The 13520-nt window shown below is 36.1% G+C and overlaps 2 protein-coding genes across 7 annotated transcripts; one reads left to right on the forward strand and one right to left on the reverse strand.

Annotated features, from left to right (window-relative positions):
- The first annotated feature begins 878 nt into the window (after window positions 1–878).
- Window positions 879–6662, forward strand: LOC133699243 (phosphatidylinositol/phosphatidylcholine transfer protein SFH8-like). 3 transcript variants are annotated; one of them, XM_062122414.1, is made up of 15 exons: window positions 879–1105; window positions 1222–1360; window positions 1742–2045; window positions 2162–2261; window positions 2350–2616; window positions 2697–2774; window positions 2878–2979; window positions 3080–3129; window positions 3279–3378; window positions 3529–3627; window positions 3711–3827; window positions 4227–4359; window positions 5145–5548; window positions 6159–6236; window positions 6326–6662. In XM_062122414.1, exons 2-15 carry the CDS (start codon window positions 1327–1329, stop codon window positions 6344–6346), a joined length of 1887 nt encoding a protein of 628 aa, XP_061978398.1. In that variant the 5' UTR covers window positions 879–1105; window positions 1222–1326; the 3' UTR covers window positions 6347–6662. The 3 variants fall into 3 exon arrangements, with proteins under 3 accessions (XP_061978398.1, XP_061978399.1, XP_061978400.1); XM_062122415.1 differs by having other exon boundaries at window positions 1233–1360; XM_062122416.1 differs by having other exon boundaries at window positions 880–1105; window positions 3714–3827.
- A 296-nt stretch (window positions 6663–6958) lies between these two features.
- LOC133699242 (phosphatidylinositol/phosphatidylcholine transfer protein SFH3-like) lies at window positions 6959–11938 on the reverse strand. Of its 4 annotated transcripts, XM_062122412.1 has the most exons (14): window positions 10778–10934; window positions 9970–10231; window positions 9753–9852; window positions 9398–9664; window positions 9210–9287; window positions 9000–9101; window positions 8834–8883; window positions 8632–8731; window positions 8427–8519; window positions 8229–8327; window positions 8027–8147; window positions 7417–7793; window positions 7236–7307; window positions 6959–7151 (listed from the first exon to the last, which is right to left on the reverse strand). In XM_062122412.1, the coding sequence occupies exons 1-14, from the start codon at window positions 10932–10934 to the stop codon at window positions 7137–7139; spliced, it is 1893 nt and encodes a 630-aa protein (XP_061978396.1). In that variant the 3' UTR covers window positions 6959–7136. The 4 variants fall into 4 exon arrangements, with proteins under 4 accessions (XP_061978396.1, XP_061978395.1, XP_061978397.1 ...); XM_062122411.1 differs by having other exon boundaries at window positions 6959–7307; XM_062122413.1 differs by lacking the exon at window positions 6959–7151 and adding an exon at window positions 11633–11938 and having other exon boundaries at window positions 7240–7793; window positions 10778–10924.
- Between the last annotated feature and the right edge of the window lie 1582 nt (window positions 11939–13520).

The following is a 13520-nucleotide window of genomic DNA, read 5'->3' on the forward strand; positions in this document are numbered from 1 at the left end:
GCTCATTACCAAAAGCAAACAAAACCGCGGGGGATTCCTATTCATATAATACAAGTACAAATATACACCTTCAGGTATATCCTTTTTTTTCCTCGTTGTTAACCATGACTTTCCTCTTCGTATGCTACAATTGCAAATTAATATTTTGTATTTCTTTTGTTATTCTATAATTTATTTATATAAATATCCATTTAGCATGCTTATTACACTCATTGTTTAATTATATTTATTTTTATATCTTAAGATTTAATGCATATTTTCCCCATAAATATTACATGAAATATGCAAACAATCAATATTTAGAACCATGACTTCATGATATAGTTCTAAAATTGGGTCTGATTTATCAAGTTGATTAGATTATGTTAATTTAATAAACAAACTCAAAATTTATTTTAATATTACATTATTTTAATTGTTTTTAAGAATTTAATATAAACTTAAGCTAATTCAATTATTTTTATGAAGATCCTTGAGCTTGTTGTTCTGTAATTGATTTTTGAATTATAAATATATTTGTTATTGTAGTATAAAATATTTTTTAAATATATTTTTTATTTAAAAATATATTAAAATAATTTTTTTAAAATTTTAACATCAGTATAATAAAAATAATAAAAATTAATTTAATATTTATTACATGAAATACACTTTAAAAAAATACAAAGCAAATAATTATTACACCCGAGATGTTCATGGGCTTCGGTACATGTCACGTTATTAAAACCGAAAAAACAACACAATCACCGCCGGCTCATTGTAAACTCAACGGCCACCCGTCTCACCATCTGCCACATGGCATTCCAAATTTTTTTTTAAAAAATACTAGTAGGCCCCACTATCAACCCCAACAATTCGCTCTCCTACAAACCTAACCTAACAAATACCACCATTTCTCCCTCCAAAAAAAGGCTCTCGTTTCGCCGTCGACATATTCGGCGAAATTAATTTATTATTTATTATTTATTTTTATTTAATTTTAACCAACCTATCCGTTACATATTTTAATTCATTTTCCGCGAGGTTGATGCATTTATTATATCCACCCGATCTACATCGTGATCCGTGTCAACGAAAAAATTAACCTCTACGCTCTAACTAACAGGTACTTGCTTAGTCAATACATTATACTGCATTCCATTTTTTCTCCCTAATTTCAGTCAAATCCTCTCTCGTGATTTTATTTTCTAGGCTTTCTGATGTTTTTATTGAAATGCGAAGGTTTTTATCAGGTGTGACTATCTGTAGGCAAAGTTGTTGATGCGGTTATCAGTTTGATTTGATCGAGTGAAATTCATCTGTTTGAATCAATTTCCGTATACTGAGATGTCGGGTCCACTGGATCGATTCGCCAGACCTTGTAAGTTTTTTTTTTCATTTTGATTTTGTTGACTGGTTTTAGGGTTTCTCTGGAAGTTTCTTACCGTTAAGTTTTTTTTTTCATTACATTTTTTTTGTGTTGATCGCTTTTAAATATAACAATTTAGCTTAATTTTCACTGTTTATGTTTTTAATTCAAATGGTTTTAATTATGGTTTTTCGTTTTTTGTCACTTCAGCTTAATTTTTTTATATTTTCCTTTGGCTTTAAGTTGTAATTTTTTTACTGGTAAACATTAATTTTTTGTAGTTTTTATTTTTTTTAATTGAGTTTTATTACTTTACTGTACTGGAATTAAAATTGACGCCATCGATTTTGATATGGCATAAAAAAGATCTTTTTCTTTATATTTGTGTGGTAGGTTTTGAGGGGTTTTCTGGAAATGATGAGCGGAGAGAGAGGAAATCTGATTTTGAGAACTCTGAGGATGAGAGGAGAACGAGAATTGGGTCGCTGAAAAAGAAAGCCCTTAATGCATCTTCCAAGTTCAAGCATTCTCTGAAGAAGAAAAGCAATAGGAGAAAGAGTGATGGAAGGGTTAGCTCTGTTTCGATTGAGGATGTCCGAGATGTTGAGGAATTACAGGCCGTCGATCAATTTAGACAGGCTTTGGTGATGGATGAGTTATTGCCAGAAAAACATGATGATTATCATATGATGTTGAGGTAATCTGTTGTGATCCTACCCGTAATGAATTCTGTGCTTTTTTGAGTCTCTTATGTTGTTTCTATGGCTGATAAATGATAAAGGCTGATAACCTTACATGATTTATGCCCTTCAGGTTCTTGAAAGCAAGGAAATTTGACATTGAAAGGGCAAAGCACATGTGGGCTGATATGCTTCAATGGAGAAAGGAATTTGGTACTGACACCATTATGGAGGTAACCATGTTATTTGACAATTTGCTTGAAATGGCTTTGCTATTTGACATTTTTCCCTTTTCACCAAAATTTTCCATGCATGTCTCAGGATTTTGAATTTAAAGAGTTGGATGAAGTTTTGAAGTATTATCCTCATGGTAATCATGGTGTGGATAAAGAGGGGAGACCTATTTATATAGAAAGATTGGGAAAAGTTGAGCCTAACAAACTTATGCATGTTACAACTATGGACCGGTACGTGAGGTACCATGTGCAGGAGTTTGAGAAAAGCTTTGCAATTAAGTTTCCAGCTTGTACTATTGCTGCAAAGAGGCATATAGATTCAAGCACAACTATTTTAGATGTTCAAGGCGTGGTATGTCACTTGTAACATTGCAGCGCATGTTTATCAAGATTTCAACCATTAATTTCTTCTTTTCATTGTAAATCATTTAGGGACTCAAGAACTTTAACAAGTCAGCACGGGATCTCATAATGCGCCTCCAGAAGATTGATGGTGACAATTACCCTGAGGTCTGTAAAATAGTTTTTGTTGTTTTGATTAATTCCTCGTGTGAAGTGTTATCTTTATTGGGTACTTGAAGCTGGATTTCTTGCATTTCATTTATTGATGCAGACACTCCATCAAATGTTCATTATCAACGCTGGTCCTGGATTTAGGTTGTTGTGGAACACTATAAAGACTTTTCTAGATCCCAAAACGACATCCAAGATTCACGTATGTTAAGATTTCTAACTCCTATATATTGTACCTTCCTGATATCTGCTTGCTATAATTTTTTAATTCCCATGTGTTTTTGTTTTTCGGAACCTATTAGGTTCTTGGAAACAAGTACCAGACCAAATTGCTTGAGATAATTGATGCCAGGTAAAATGAGTTGGAATTAGCTGTATAATACATATCTGGTTTGTAACTTCTCTGCACGATTCTCATTCAACCTTTTATTTTGAAATTCTTGATATTTTATAATACAAATGTTTGTGTTCTCACTTACCAGAACTTTGCAATTTTTGCAGTGAATTGCCGGAATTTCTGGGTGGTACTTGCACATGTGCTTGTCAGGGGGGTTGCCTTCAGTCTGATAAGGGACCATGGAAAAACCCTGAAATATTGAAGGTCATTTACTGGACTTTAATATATGTGATGTGCAAACTGTTATAGTTTTTAAGATCATTCTGCCACCCATGGGGGTGTATGTACTAATTTGTGTTAAATGAACACACAAAAAAAAATAAAAAAATTTTGATCACTTTTATGTTGTTGCAGATGGTTCTTAATGGCGAACCGCGTCGAGCCAGGCAGGTCGTAAAAGTGCTAAACAGCGAAGGCAAGGTTATCGCTTATGCTAAGCCACGGTATCCAAAGGTAAGATTTTCTCTACATCTTTGATATTGACGTATGTGTATCTTGTTTTACCTAACTTTAGCACGTTGCTTTGTATCGTGAAGCAGTTTAAAGGTAGTGATACATCCACTGCGGAATCAGGATCTGAAGCTGAAGATATCACATCCCCTAAAACATTGAAAAGTTACTCCCATCTTCGACTGACTCCTGTTCGTGAAGAGGTAGGTTTATTATTCTGGAATTTGTTATATGCTATTTTGAGGCGCTGCTATTGGAATATTGTTTTTAATGATAGTTTTTTTGCATGGTCAAAATGAATGATGAAGTGACATGGGCATGGGGGTTGAATTCTGTTTTAAAATGTTTGTTTTTCTTATTTATTCTAGTAATTTCTCTCTATATTTCCCTGGGAACATCCCCTGCACTCTCTTAAATATTTCTGCTTTGGTTAGTTGCAAAGTGAAAACGCATGTGCTCAAAATGAGACCTGAATGTAGTGACAATTTTCACTTATACCATCTAAAGTAAGTAACCGAGTGTGGTATCTACCAAATTGATCAAGTGTTGAGGCTTGATCTTCTCTTATTTATTTATGTTTATGTTCTTTGTTGAATTGTCAGGCTAAGGTAGTCGGAAAGGCAGGAGGATATGGTGGTAGCTTCCCAGGGTACGATGAATACGTACCTATGGTTGACAAAGCTGTTGATGCTGGATGGAAAAATCCAGCAGCCAACCAGAGGCCTGTTTCCAAAGGTCAGCAATTATATTCTATTGTTCACTGTATCATGTTTATTTCTTTCTGCTATGTTCTTGTCTGCAGCTTCTGCTAAGTATGTTGCTTACAATGCTGTCACCTCATCTAATTGTGTGAGAGCAGGATGCCCGTGAATCATTTACTTACATGGATTTTGACACGAGTACAATGCACAATCCTCTCCCTTTTTACATTCTGATAGTTTAGCACTGACTTAAAATACATGTGATTTGAAATAGGTCATTAGGGTTTCTTAAAATTGTTGCATGTTTTTAAGAAAGAACAAGGTTGAATCAACCACACATTTAAGGAAGGGCTTAGATGGCATCATAGAATGGCCATTTTGATTTAGGTTTCTGCTTTATGCCTTCAGCATTTGACCTCGTTAGTTGTGGTTGCTGGCAACTTTTTGCATCTGCCACCAAATATTGGAGTTTTCTGTTCTTTGTTCAAGCAGAAGTAAAAAACAAATCCATCTGTGCTTAGTAAATGTTTCACCGATGCAAGGAATCAACGCAAGTGTAATTTTTTTTATTTTAGTCTTTGCTGTGTTTAATATGCTACATGTATGTTTATTTGATTTAATGTCTCCCACTGATGCAACAGATGCAGTGAATCAACTTTTGTGATGTTTTGATTTCAGCCTTTTCTGTTGTGTAGTTTTGATTTTAGTCTTTCCTGTGTTTAATGTGCTCCATATAACACATTTATTTGATTTAATGCACTATCTTTTTATCCATAACTCTTATTTAGTAGATCCTGAAATTTGAAATTTCTGATGCAGCAACAATCACCCTGCCCAACACTGAAAAGACTCCAGAAGGTGTTCGTGTTCGAATTTTCATAGCAGTTATGGCTTTCTTCATGACACTTCTCACTCTCTTTCGCTCACTGGCATTCCAAGTAACCAAAAGGCTTCCCCGCACCTTATCTGATTGTGATCAGAGTTCTCCTGAACTTGCCCTTGATGCAACTCAAAAAGAGGAGTGCTGTCCCCCTTCACCAACTGCTGCTTTCACTGAGACAGACCTCCTCTCCTCTGTATTGAAAAGGCTAGGTGAGCTTGAGGAGAAAGTTGATATACTTCAAGCAAAGCCATCAGTGATGCCTTACGAGAAAGAGGAATTACTGAATGCTGCTGTTTGTCGTGTGGATGCTTTGGAAGCAGAGCTAATTGCAACTAAAAAGGTTTGATCGCTCTTTAGGCCAGAATTTCATTTTTACTAGCAGAAACATTGTTTTAATTACTGCTCTTTTTCCATCAGGCAATCGTGTTGTTTAATACCAAATCTGTGAGCTTGCATTCAAGAAACTTTTGCATGTAACATGTGATGGTCTTTCGGTAGTTTTTTTGTTTTTTGGCATCTGCCACCACTATGTGATGATTCTCTTAGCAATATCAGAAGCAATTCCACTCGTTTTCTGTTTGTTGCTTTGAAGAGTAGTGTTTAAGTTCTTGTTTTCACATGCATATGCACATCTCCATGATCTCACTGCATACCATTCGGTGCCTTACCTCTGTATGGCTTGGGCAGTTTATATTGTTGAGGCCAGTTTATGACATGCAAACTCTAATAGCTAATTAGCTTCTTTGAATAGTTGACATGCAAACTCTAATAGCTAATTAGCTTCTTTGAATAGTTTATGTAATGTCAGCAGGGGGCTTTCGTGGCAAAATTTTTGAATTACTTCACAAATGTACATATTTTAGTCTACATGCATTTAATTTGTTTTAACTCGTTCTTCTGATTCGCATCTAATCCACATTATCATTGGGTGTCTTCTGCTACCTGAGCAGGCTCTATATGAAGCTTTAATGAGGCAGGAAGAATTGCTAGCATACATAGACAGTCAGGAGGAGGCCAAGTTCCACCGGGTAGGGAGACAGATCTCTGTTTTATTTCTATATGGGAAATACATTTTTTGCTTAACTACGTGGCTAACTTTGTTCTTCCTGCATATCAGAAAAAGAAGTTCTGCTGGTAAGCTTTTTTGCCAAGGGAGAATGAGAGATCATGATTGCGCACTTGTCCGGTACTTACATCTGTTATTTCTACACGAGTGTCTGACATTCGATCGCAAATGTTGTCTCTCTGGTATATGCTTTCAAAATTAATGTAATTTTCTGTCGCCGAGTGTAGAATACAGACCTTGTTGCGAGGAAAGTTTGCATGAGCAATTTGTCTTCGAAAATCATGTTTGGGACCTGTGTGTGATATAGTCATTGACTTCAACGTATCTTTTTCCAATCTCGATCTCCGAAGACAATACTACATATTAGATGTGACATATTTAATCTTCATTCATGTTTTATCTTTATTATCATATATTTCTGTGAAGACAAAACAGGCTTGGCGTTAAAGTTAACTCCTATTTTTTCAAAGAAGTTGAATTATTTTTACTGGTCTACGACTCGGAAGGTAAATTTTGGTATAATGACAGAAATATAGAATTTATTTTGATTTCATTTAAAGTTAAAACTTTAATTAATCTCAACCCTTGCATTGCCCTAAACATCCGTGTGGTAATGAGGTAAAATGTATATCAATCCTACCACAGAATGCTCTCATCACACTGAAAGGGTCGGTGGTTGTATAATTTACAGAATCACGAGGATGATTTTATAATAACCATATAATATACATGGGCTTTGAGTTGGTGTTATAAAAAGCAAACAATGTCTGAAAACACTCAGGTATTATGGGGCTAAAAATCCCTGCGGCCACCATTGCAAGTGCAGTATATATCTATTGCCTCATCAGCATGAACTCTTGATTCAAAATCCAAAAATCTGGAAGTATGAGCAGGCATTAAATTAGAAAAATGCATGCATGAATCAGCTTTGCTAAGCAATATCAGAGATGTGTAGACTTACACTCTTTTTCTTCCTTTTCTTTTCGATGTAGGCTAGGAGTTCCTGCTGTTTTGCAACGGCATCCTCAAGTGCCTGTACAAGAAAAAACATAACGAAAGAAATCAGCTCGAACATTACACAAGGCTGGTATTTTCATACAGGCAACAGCTCCGGATAAAATGAAAGAAAATCGAGTAGGTACCGTCTTGACCATTGATAGCTCTTGCTCTAGGGAATCTGCTCGCTTGATCGCAGCATTCAGCATTTCCTCTTTCTCAGCGGGCATGGCTTGAGGTTTTGAACTGAGAACACTCAGCTTCTCTTCCATTTCAGCCATGCGCAACATGATGTTCTTGTATTCAGAAGAGGAGATGGATGGCGCTGCCAACACGTGGCTTTTAGCCATCTCATCAGCGTAGTAGACTTGACTGCCATAAGCAGCAACCTCAGCAAGTTTCCTGGGCATGTTGCGTGATATGCGAACCATGGTGACAATTCCCATCACAACAGTCAGTATCCCATTTAATATCTGAGTGCTCCCTCCTTGATCCTTGCAAGCACCATGCACTGGGGGGCATTCTGTGGCATTGATAAGCAGCAAAAGTCTGTTCATATGAATTCTAGAAATAATCCAAAAGTTTGGCACTGCCTTGAAACTTTCCCTCCTCTATTTCAAAATATGAACGACTTAAAAGAAGTGTTAAAATCATAAGATTTCCAAACGAAGGATTCCTGTGGTTTTGATAAGGCTAAACTTTGATGAGAATCACCGATTTTACGAGAGGTATGCGACATATGGACGGATTATGTACCTTTAGAGAGCTCATCTCTATTATTCAATGGTGTAGGCCAAGCAGTATCGATGGTCCTTTTCACCATTGGAATGGAGTTCTCATAGTCTTGGTCGCTACTGCACCTCTTGCTCAAGGGAGACTGCAATATAAAGAGAACATCAGAAATGAAGATGTGATACCAAGGAATCCCAACGATCGGACTCAAATCCTTATAGCTTACTTCAGGAACTGGAGAAAGAATTGCATGTTCTACATGATTCTTTGGATGGCCATAATCAGCAGCATCAACAGTTACTTCTTTGCTGAAAGAAATGTTTTTCTTCGTGTTGCCAGACAACAAAGAAAATGTTAAGCAATCGATCAATGGCTTAAAATCTGGTGTCTATGATGCGAGTCGAGGTCACAAGATTACGAATACCTTTATGCATGGCTGATCATCCTCGGAGATTCCTTTCTCATGAATTCCTGAAAATGTTTTCCTGTGGCATTTGGCTTCACCATTGTGAACCATCTGGGTCATCAAAATGAAAGAAAAATACGTGATTTATCATTTGTATTATAAAATGCTCGGCAAGCGAAGAATTGGTAATCAACAGAAAAATCATAAGTTGCAGCAATTGTACCTTTAAGATGTCGGGATCATTCCATGGACCCTTATCAGAACGCATACAACCACCCTTGTCGGCACAGGTGCAGGTACCACCAAAAATCTCCGGCAACTCACTGGTTAAAGTCCAGAAAAAAAAGAGGGCACCTTGAGTTTCAGAAGTGGAGTGCAAAAGGCATTGGAAAAGTGAAGCTTCATGTCATCAACAATGAACTTACCTAGCATCAATTGCTTCAAGCAACTTGCTCTGGTATTTGTTACCCAGAAACTGATAAAAAAATAGTGGCAACAAATTAGTGACACTACAACAATGGATTAGTTTGGAGATTTATAGAATTTCGTTTTTTTTTTTTTAATATTTGAGATCAATAGGTGAATGCTTACATGGATTTTTTGGGCAGTCTTGGGATCAATGAACTGTTTAACAGTGCTCCACAAAAGCCTGAATCCAGGACCACCATTGATGATGAACATCCGATTTAAGGTCTACAATAATCAGGAAATTCGAATAGCATTAGCTGAAACGAGAACCATTTATTCATCTAAGGAAAGACAACAAGCAGAAAATAAATTTAAAACAATTAAACTGATTACCTCAGGGTAATTGTCACCATCAATCTTTGAAATGCGGCCAATAAGTTCCCTTGCAGTTTTGGTGAATTGCTTAAGCCCCTGACCATGAACTTTTTTGTCAGCGTTCTTCAAAGAGTGTAACAAGCAAACATAATACAATTCAATATCTTATGTCTGTCTATTATCTAGCAGCAGCAGTCCTCACTCACCACTCCTTGCACATCCAAAATAGTGGTGCTCTGATCAATGTGTTTCTTTGCTGCGATTGAACAGGCCGGAAACTTGACATTGAAGGTTTTCTCAAACTCCTGTACATGGTATTTCATATACCGATCCAATGTCGTGACCTGTATAAGCTTGTTAGCGTCAATCTCACCCAGTCTTTCAATGTAAACTGGTCTTCCTTCCTTGTCAATTCCATGATATCCTTGTGGATAGTGTTTCAAGACTTCATCGATTTCCTTGAACTCAAAGTCCTGAAAGAACCCAAAAGCACTGAAATTCATTAACTACCATACTGCATGGTGACACATTCTTAATCTTTTATGTAAATAAGTAGGTTACCTCCATGATTGTGTCAGCACCGAATTCCTTCCTCCAACTGAGCATATCAGACCACATTTGCTTTGCTTTCTCAATATCAAATTTCCTGGCCCTTAAAAATCTGTATCATGAGACAACATGTGATCGACCCAAGCAGTTAGATCAAGTCAAAGAAGTATTTTTCATGAAAGCTGAGCATGCCATTCTAAACATTAACGACAGAAAAATGAAAAGTAACCTTAGCATCATATGGTGATCATCATGCTTAGAGGGTAGTAGTTCATCCAAAATAAGTGCTTGGCGAAACGCATCCACTGCCTGTAATTCCTCAGCATTAAGGTTATCTTCAATTGCAATAGACATTACTCTACTGTGTCTCCGGCCTCTCTTTGTCAAAGAATTCCTGAACTTGTTCGAGGCACTAATTGCCTTCTTTTTCAATGATCCAAGCTTGGTCTTCCTATCATCCTCGGAATATTCAGCGTCGGATTTCTCAAGACCTGTTTAAATCATAGATAATGAAATGCAAGAACTTCGAAACTTTTAATGGAACTACTTTCACAGGCATATTTCAAACTAACTCGTTATAAAGAAAGAAGTTGTTCAGCAGAGGAATGCGTTATTTTCCTTCCTGCATACTTCCTTTCCAAAGATTCAATAGACCATCGCGTGCATATTTTCAAGTTCCAAAGTTTCAATAAACCATTGCATGCATATTTTCATGACTGTCAAAGAACCAAAAGAATGGCCTATCTTATGAGCACTAATCCATATTTCCTTATCTATTAGAATTCCCATTTCAAGATGTGAACATAACAAGAAAAGAGATAAAATGAAGGTGGAAAAAGTATCTTTCTTTTTGTTTCCCAAATCATGAAAAACGAGAACCCAGAATTCGAGAGTGCGAAAATGGTATGTTATTCGAAAACTGAAAAAGCACTGGCTTTGTACTACACTTGTATATATGTTAAACAGGAAGGCAAGAATCACAAAACGATTGAACAAGAATAACCCTTCAAATAAAATCGAAGTTTTAGAGCACTTACCCCCTTTGATATCTCGATCAAGCGGTCCAGACATAGTATCAGCCATGGCTAAATTTTGCAATGGTGGTGACCTATTTGTGATTTCCGTAGTACCAGGAGAATCAAGCACTTCGTAAATTATGGCCCTCGCGAAGAATATTGTCAGGCCTACAACCATGTCAAAAGGAAGGAAAAAAATTCAGCAAGGAGACGGATCCGATGCAACAGAAAGTACTTAATTTTTTTTTCCCAACCTGTAAATCCTAGCAATCAAAGGGCTCTGAAAACATATGCATCATTTTAGGCTTATAATTGGCAAGTGTGGCGAGGGAGATCAAAACGTTCGAAAATGAACATTAAGAAATAATACGAAACTAATTCAATGAAAATCATATTAATTACTTTCAGACAAAGAAGCTCAGAAATATTAGGAAGGGAAATAATAGCAGGAAACTGAGAAATGATTAAGGTAAAAAGTCCACGACATTATGCACATCTTGTAATCGTATGCAATTACAGGTGCTTAATGGTCCTACAAGGACACCGCATCAGTATGTCTTATTTTTGTGTCTGAATGTTGACCTGAAGATACCACTTAACCATAAAACCTTCCTGATGGCCTTGCTACACAGGGACGTTAGAAGTTTAACAATTAGAATCAAACCCATACGTGTACGTATTCCAGAGACACAAAATTAATGAAGCAGGAGCATTATCCATAAGAAGAGCACACATCGCTCAATCCATGCAAATGAAAGAGCTAATTGCCAAAAAGGGCTGGTAAACAATATCAAGAAGTGCAAGGACTTGAAGCAGGAACAAGGTTCTTCAAATGAAGATGGAAGAGAAAGGAAAAAAGGAGGAAAAAGAAATTACCTTTTGGCAAGACTGCAGGGAAAGAACCCGAAGGGTGCAAATAAGAGGGATATTTAACACCCGTATCAGTCTCTCACATAGGTGGTGCTAATTATAAATTGGACAGCGAAGATGATATTGACAGAATTAGAAATCAAGAAATATATAGCTTGTTATCATGTCTTCTATTGACATGGTCTCATCTAACATCTGTCGGCAGTATCAATCTCTCAGTTAAGATAAGAGAGATACAGGCAAATCCCTTCAATCTTGGTTTAACTGACTTCGCATAACGTCTTCTCCTTTTTGCCGGCAAGATTTCCCCCTCCTTTTTTAGATGGTACTCTAATAACATTAATTCATTACAAACCAATTTCATCAAAATCTCACGAATTGAATAATTCCACTCCCTTGTAGATCTCATAAATCTGGTGGTTGGCATTTAATGGGAAGAATGTTTTTAGTAAATTTTCTTTTTCTTTTTTCAGCATTGTTCCCATATACTTATTCATCTATCTTTAGCTAACTTTTCCGTTTGCTGCTGCTCTCTGCTAGTGTGATATTTGGTTATATCCTTTATTCGATCCAGACACCCTTAAGACATCTGTTACTGATCGTAGTTTGCGCGCAACTACTACGAGCAGTCACCATAAATCTCATTTCATGTCCCTGTCTAATGTGTGATAAGGCTGGTAAGCTTACTAGGAGCGGTGGATATACATGGTTGAAGATGGATGATTCAGTCCATGTGCTTGCTGATATTTAGCGATCATAATCACACAAGCTTTTCGACATTTTACAGTTAATTGCGTAGAGTTTGTGGTGGTCTGAGTTGGGAAGCAGAAGTCAATTGCTTGTTTGTGGAGCTCCACTAAGTTCACAAACATTTCATTACTGCTCTAGTTGATTAAAAAAAAAAACCCTGCAATTGAAGATTGCAACCACTTCAATATTGCTCTGATGGGTCCATGAAGAAGACCGGGCCTTCTATATAAAAAGAAATCTTGAAATGATATTAAGTCAATTCCTTCTCCGATTATCGCCAAGAGAAAAAGAAAAGAAGAGAGTCAAAAACTCCGCTGCTAGGTTTTGTAAGAGAAGGAAATTGAAAAAATAAAAACTGAGTCTGCTCTTTGTTCCCAACTTCCCATGCACAACTTACTATTAATTACAATATTCTAATTATTATGCTGCCTCTTGTCACTTAATCTTTTAACTTGGTTTTGAGAGCAGGTTCATCTTTTCATCGTTATATAAACGGGTTGCGTGGATTTATTTTTATAATTGAGCTTTTAATTCAACAGTTAAATCACTCATTAATTTAACCCTTTAATTAAATAATTCAATGTCTACTGCACAAATATATTTTTGTATTTTTATTTTTTTAAATAGTGTAATCTTACATACAAAACCAACTAAACTCTTGTTTAAGATTTTTTTTCATTATTTTTTTTGTTTTTATTATAAATTTCAAGGATTCCAAGAGGTATTGTTAAAAATTATATTTATTAAATATAATTATAAAAAATTTAATGGCAAGCACCATCAGTGGACAACCTCATGTTATTCTGACAGCGCGTGAGATGTTATCCAGCCACCAAGCATCACAGTTCAAGGCAATGTTAGGAAGGTCGCGGCGTCCTCGATACCATGAGATGGCATGAGTGTCATAATTCATAACGGTTTGACACTGATAACCATTTTTTTTACCCCTTTATTCTTTCTCTCCTATTTAGATTTTCACGTCAATTCCTGTAAAATTGAAGGACAACCTCTTAACTTGTTGGTTATTTAAATTTTGTCTTTTTTTATTATAATTTTTTTTTTATCTTAAATGGTCTATAAAATTGACGTGTCTTTTCAATTTCACCCCTATTATATTTTTTTTAATCTTTTAATTTTTATCTCC

Source organism: Populus nigra, chromosome 7, assembly GCF_951802175.1.
Source record: "Populus nigra chromosome 7, ddPopNigr1.1, whole genome shotgun sequence".
Classification (NCBI taxonomy): Eukaryota; Viridiplantae; Streptophyta; class Magnoliopsida; order Malpighiales; family Salicaceae; genus Populus; species Populus nigra.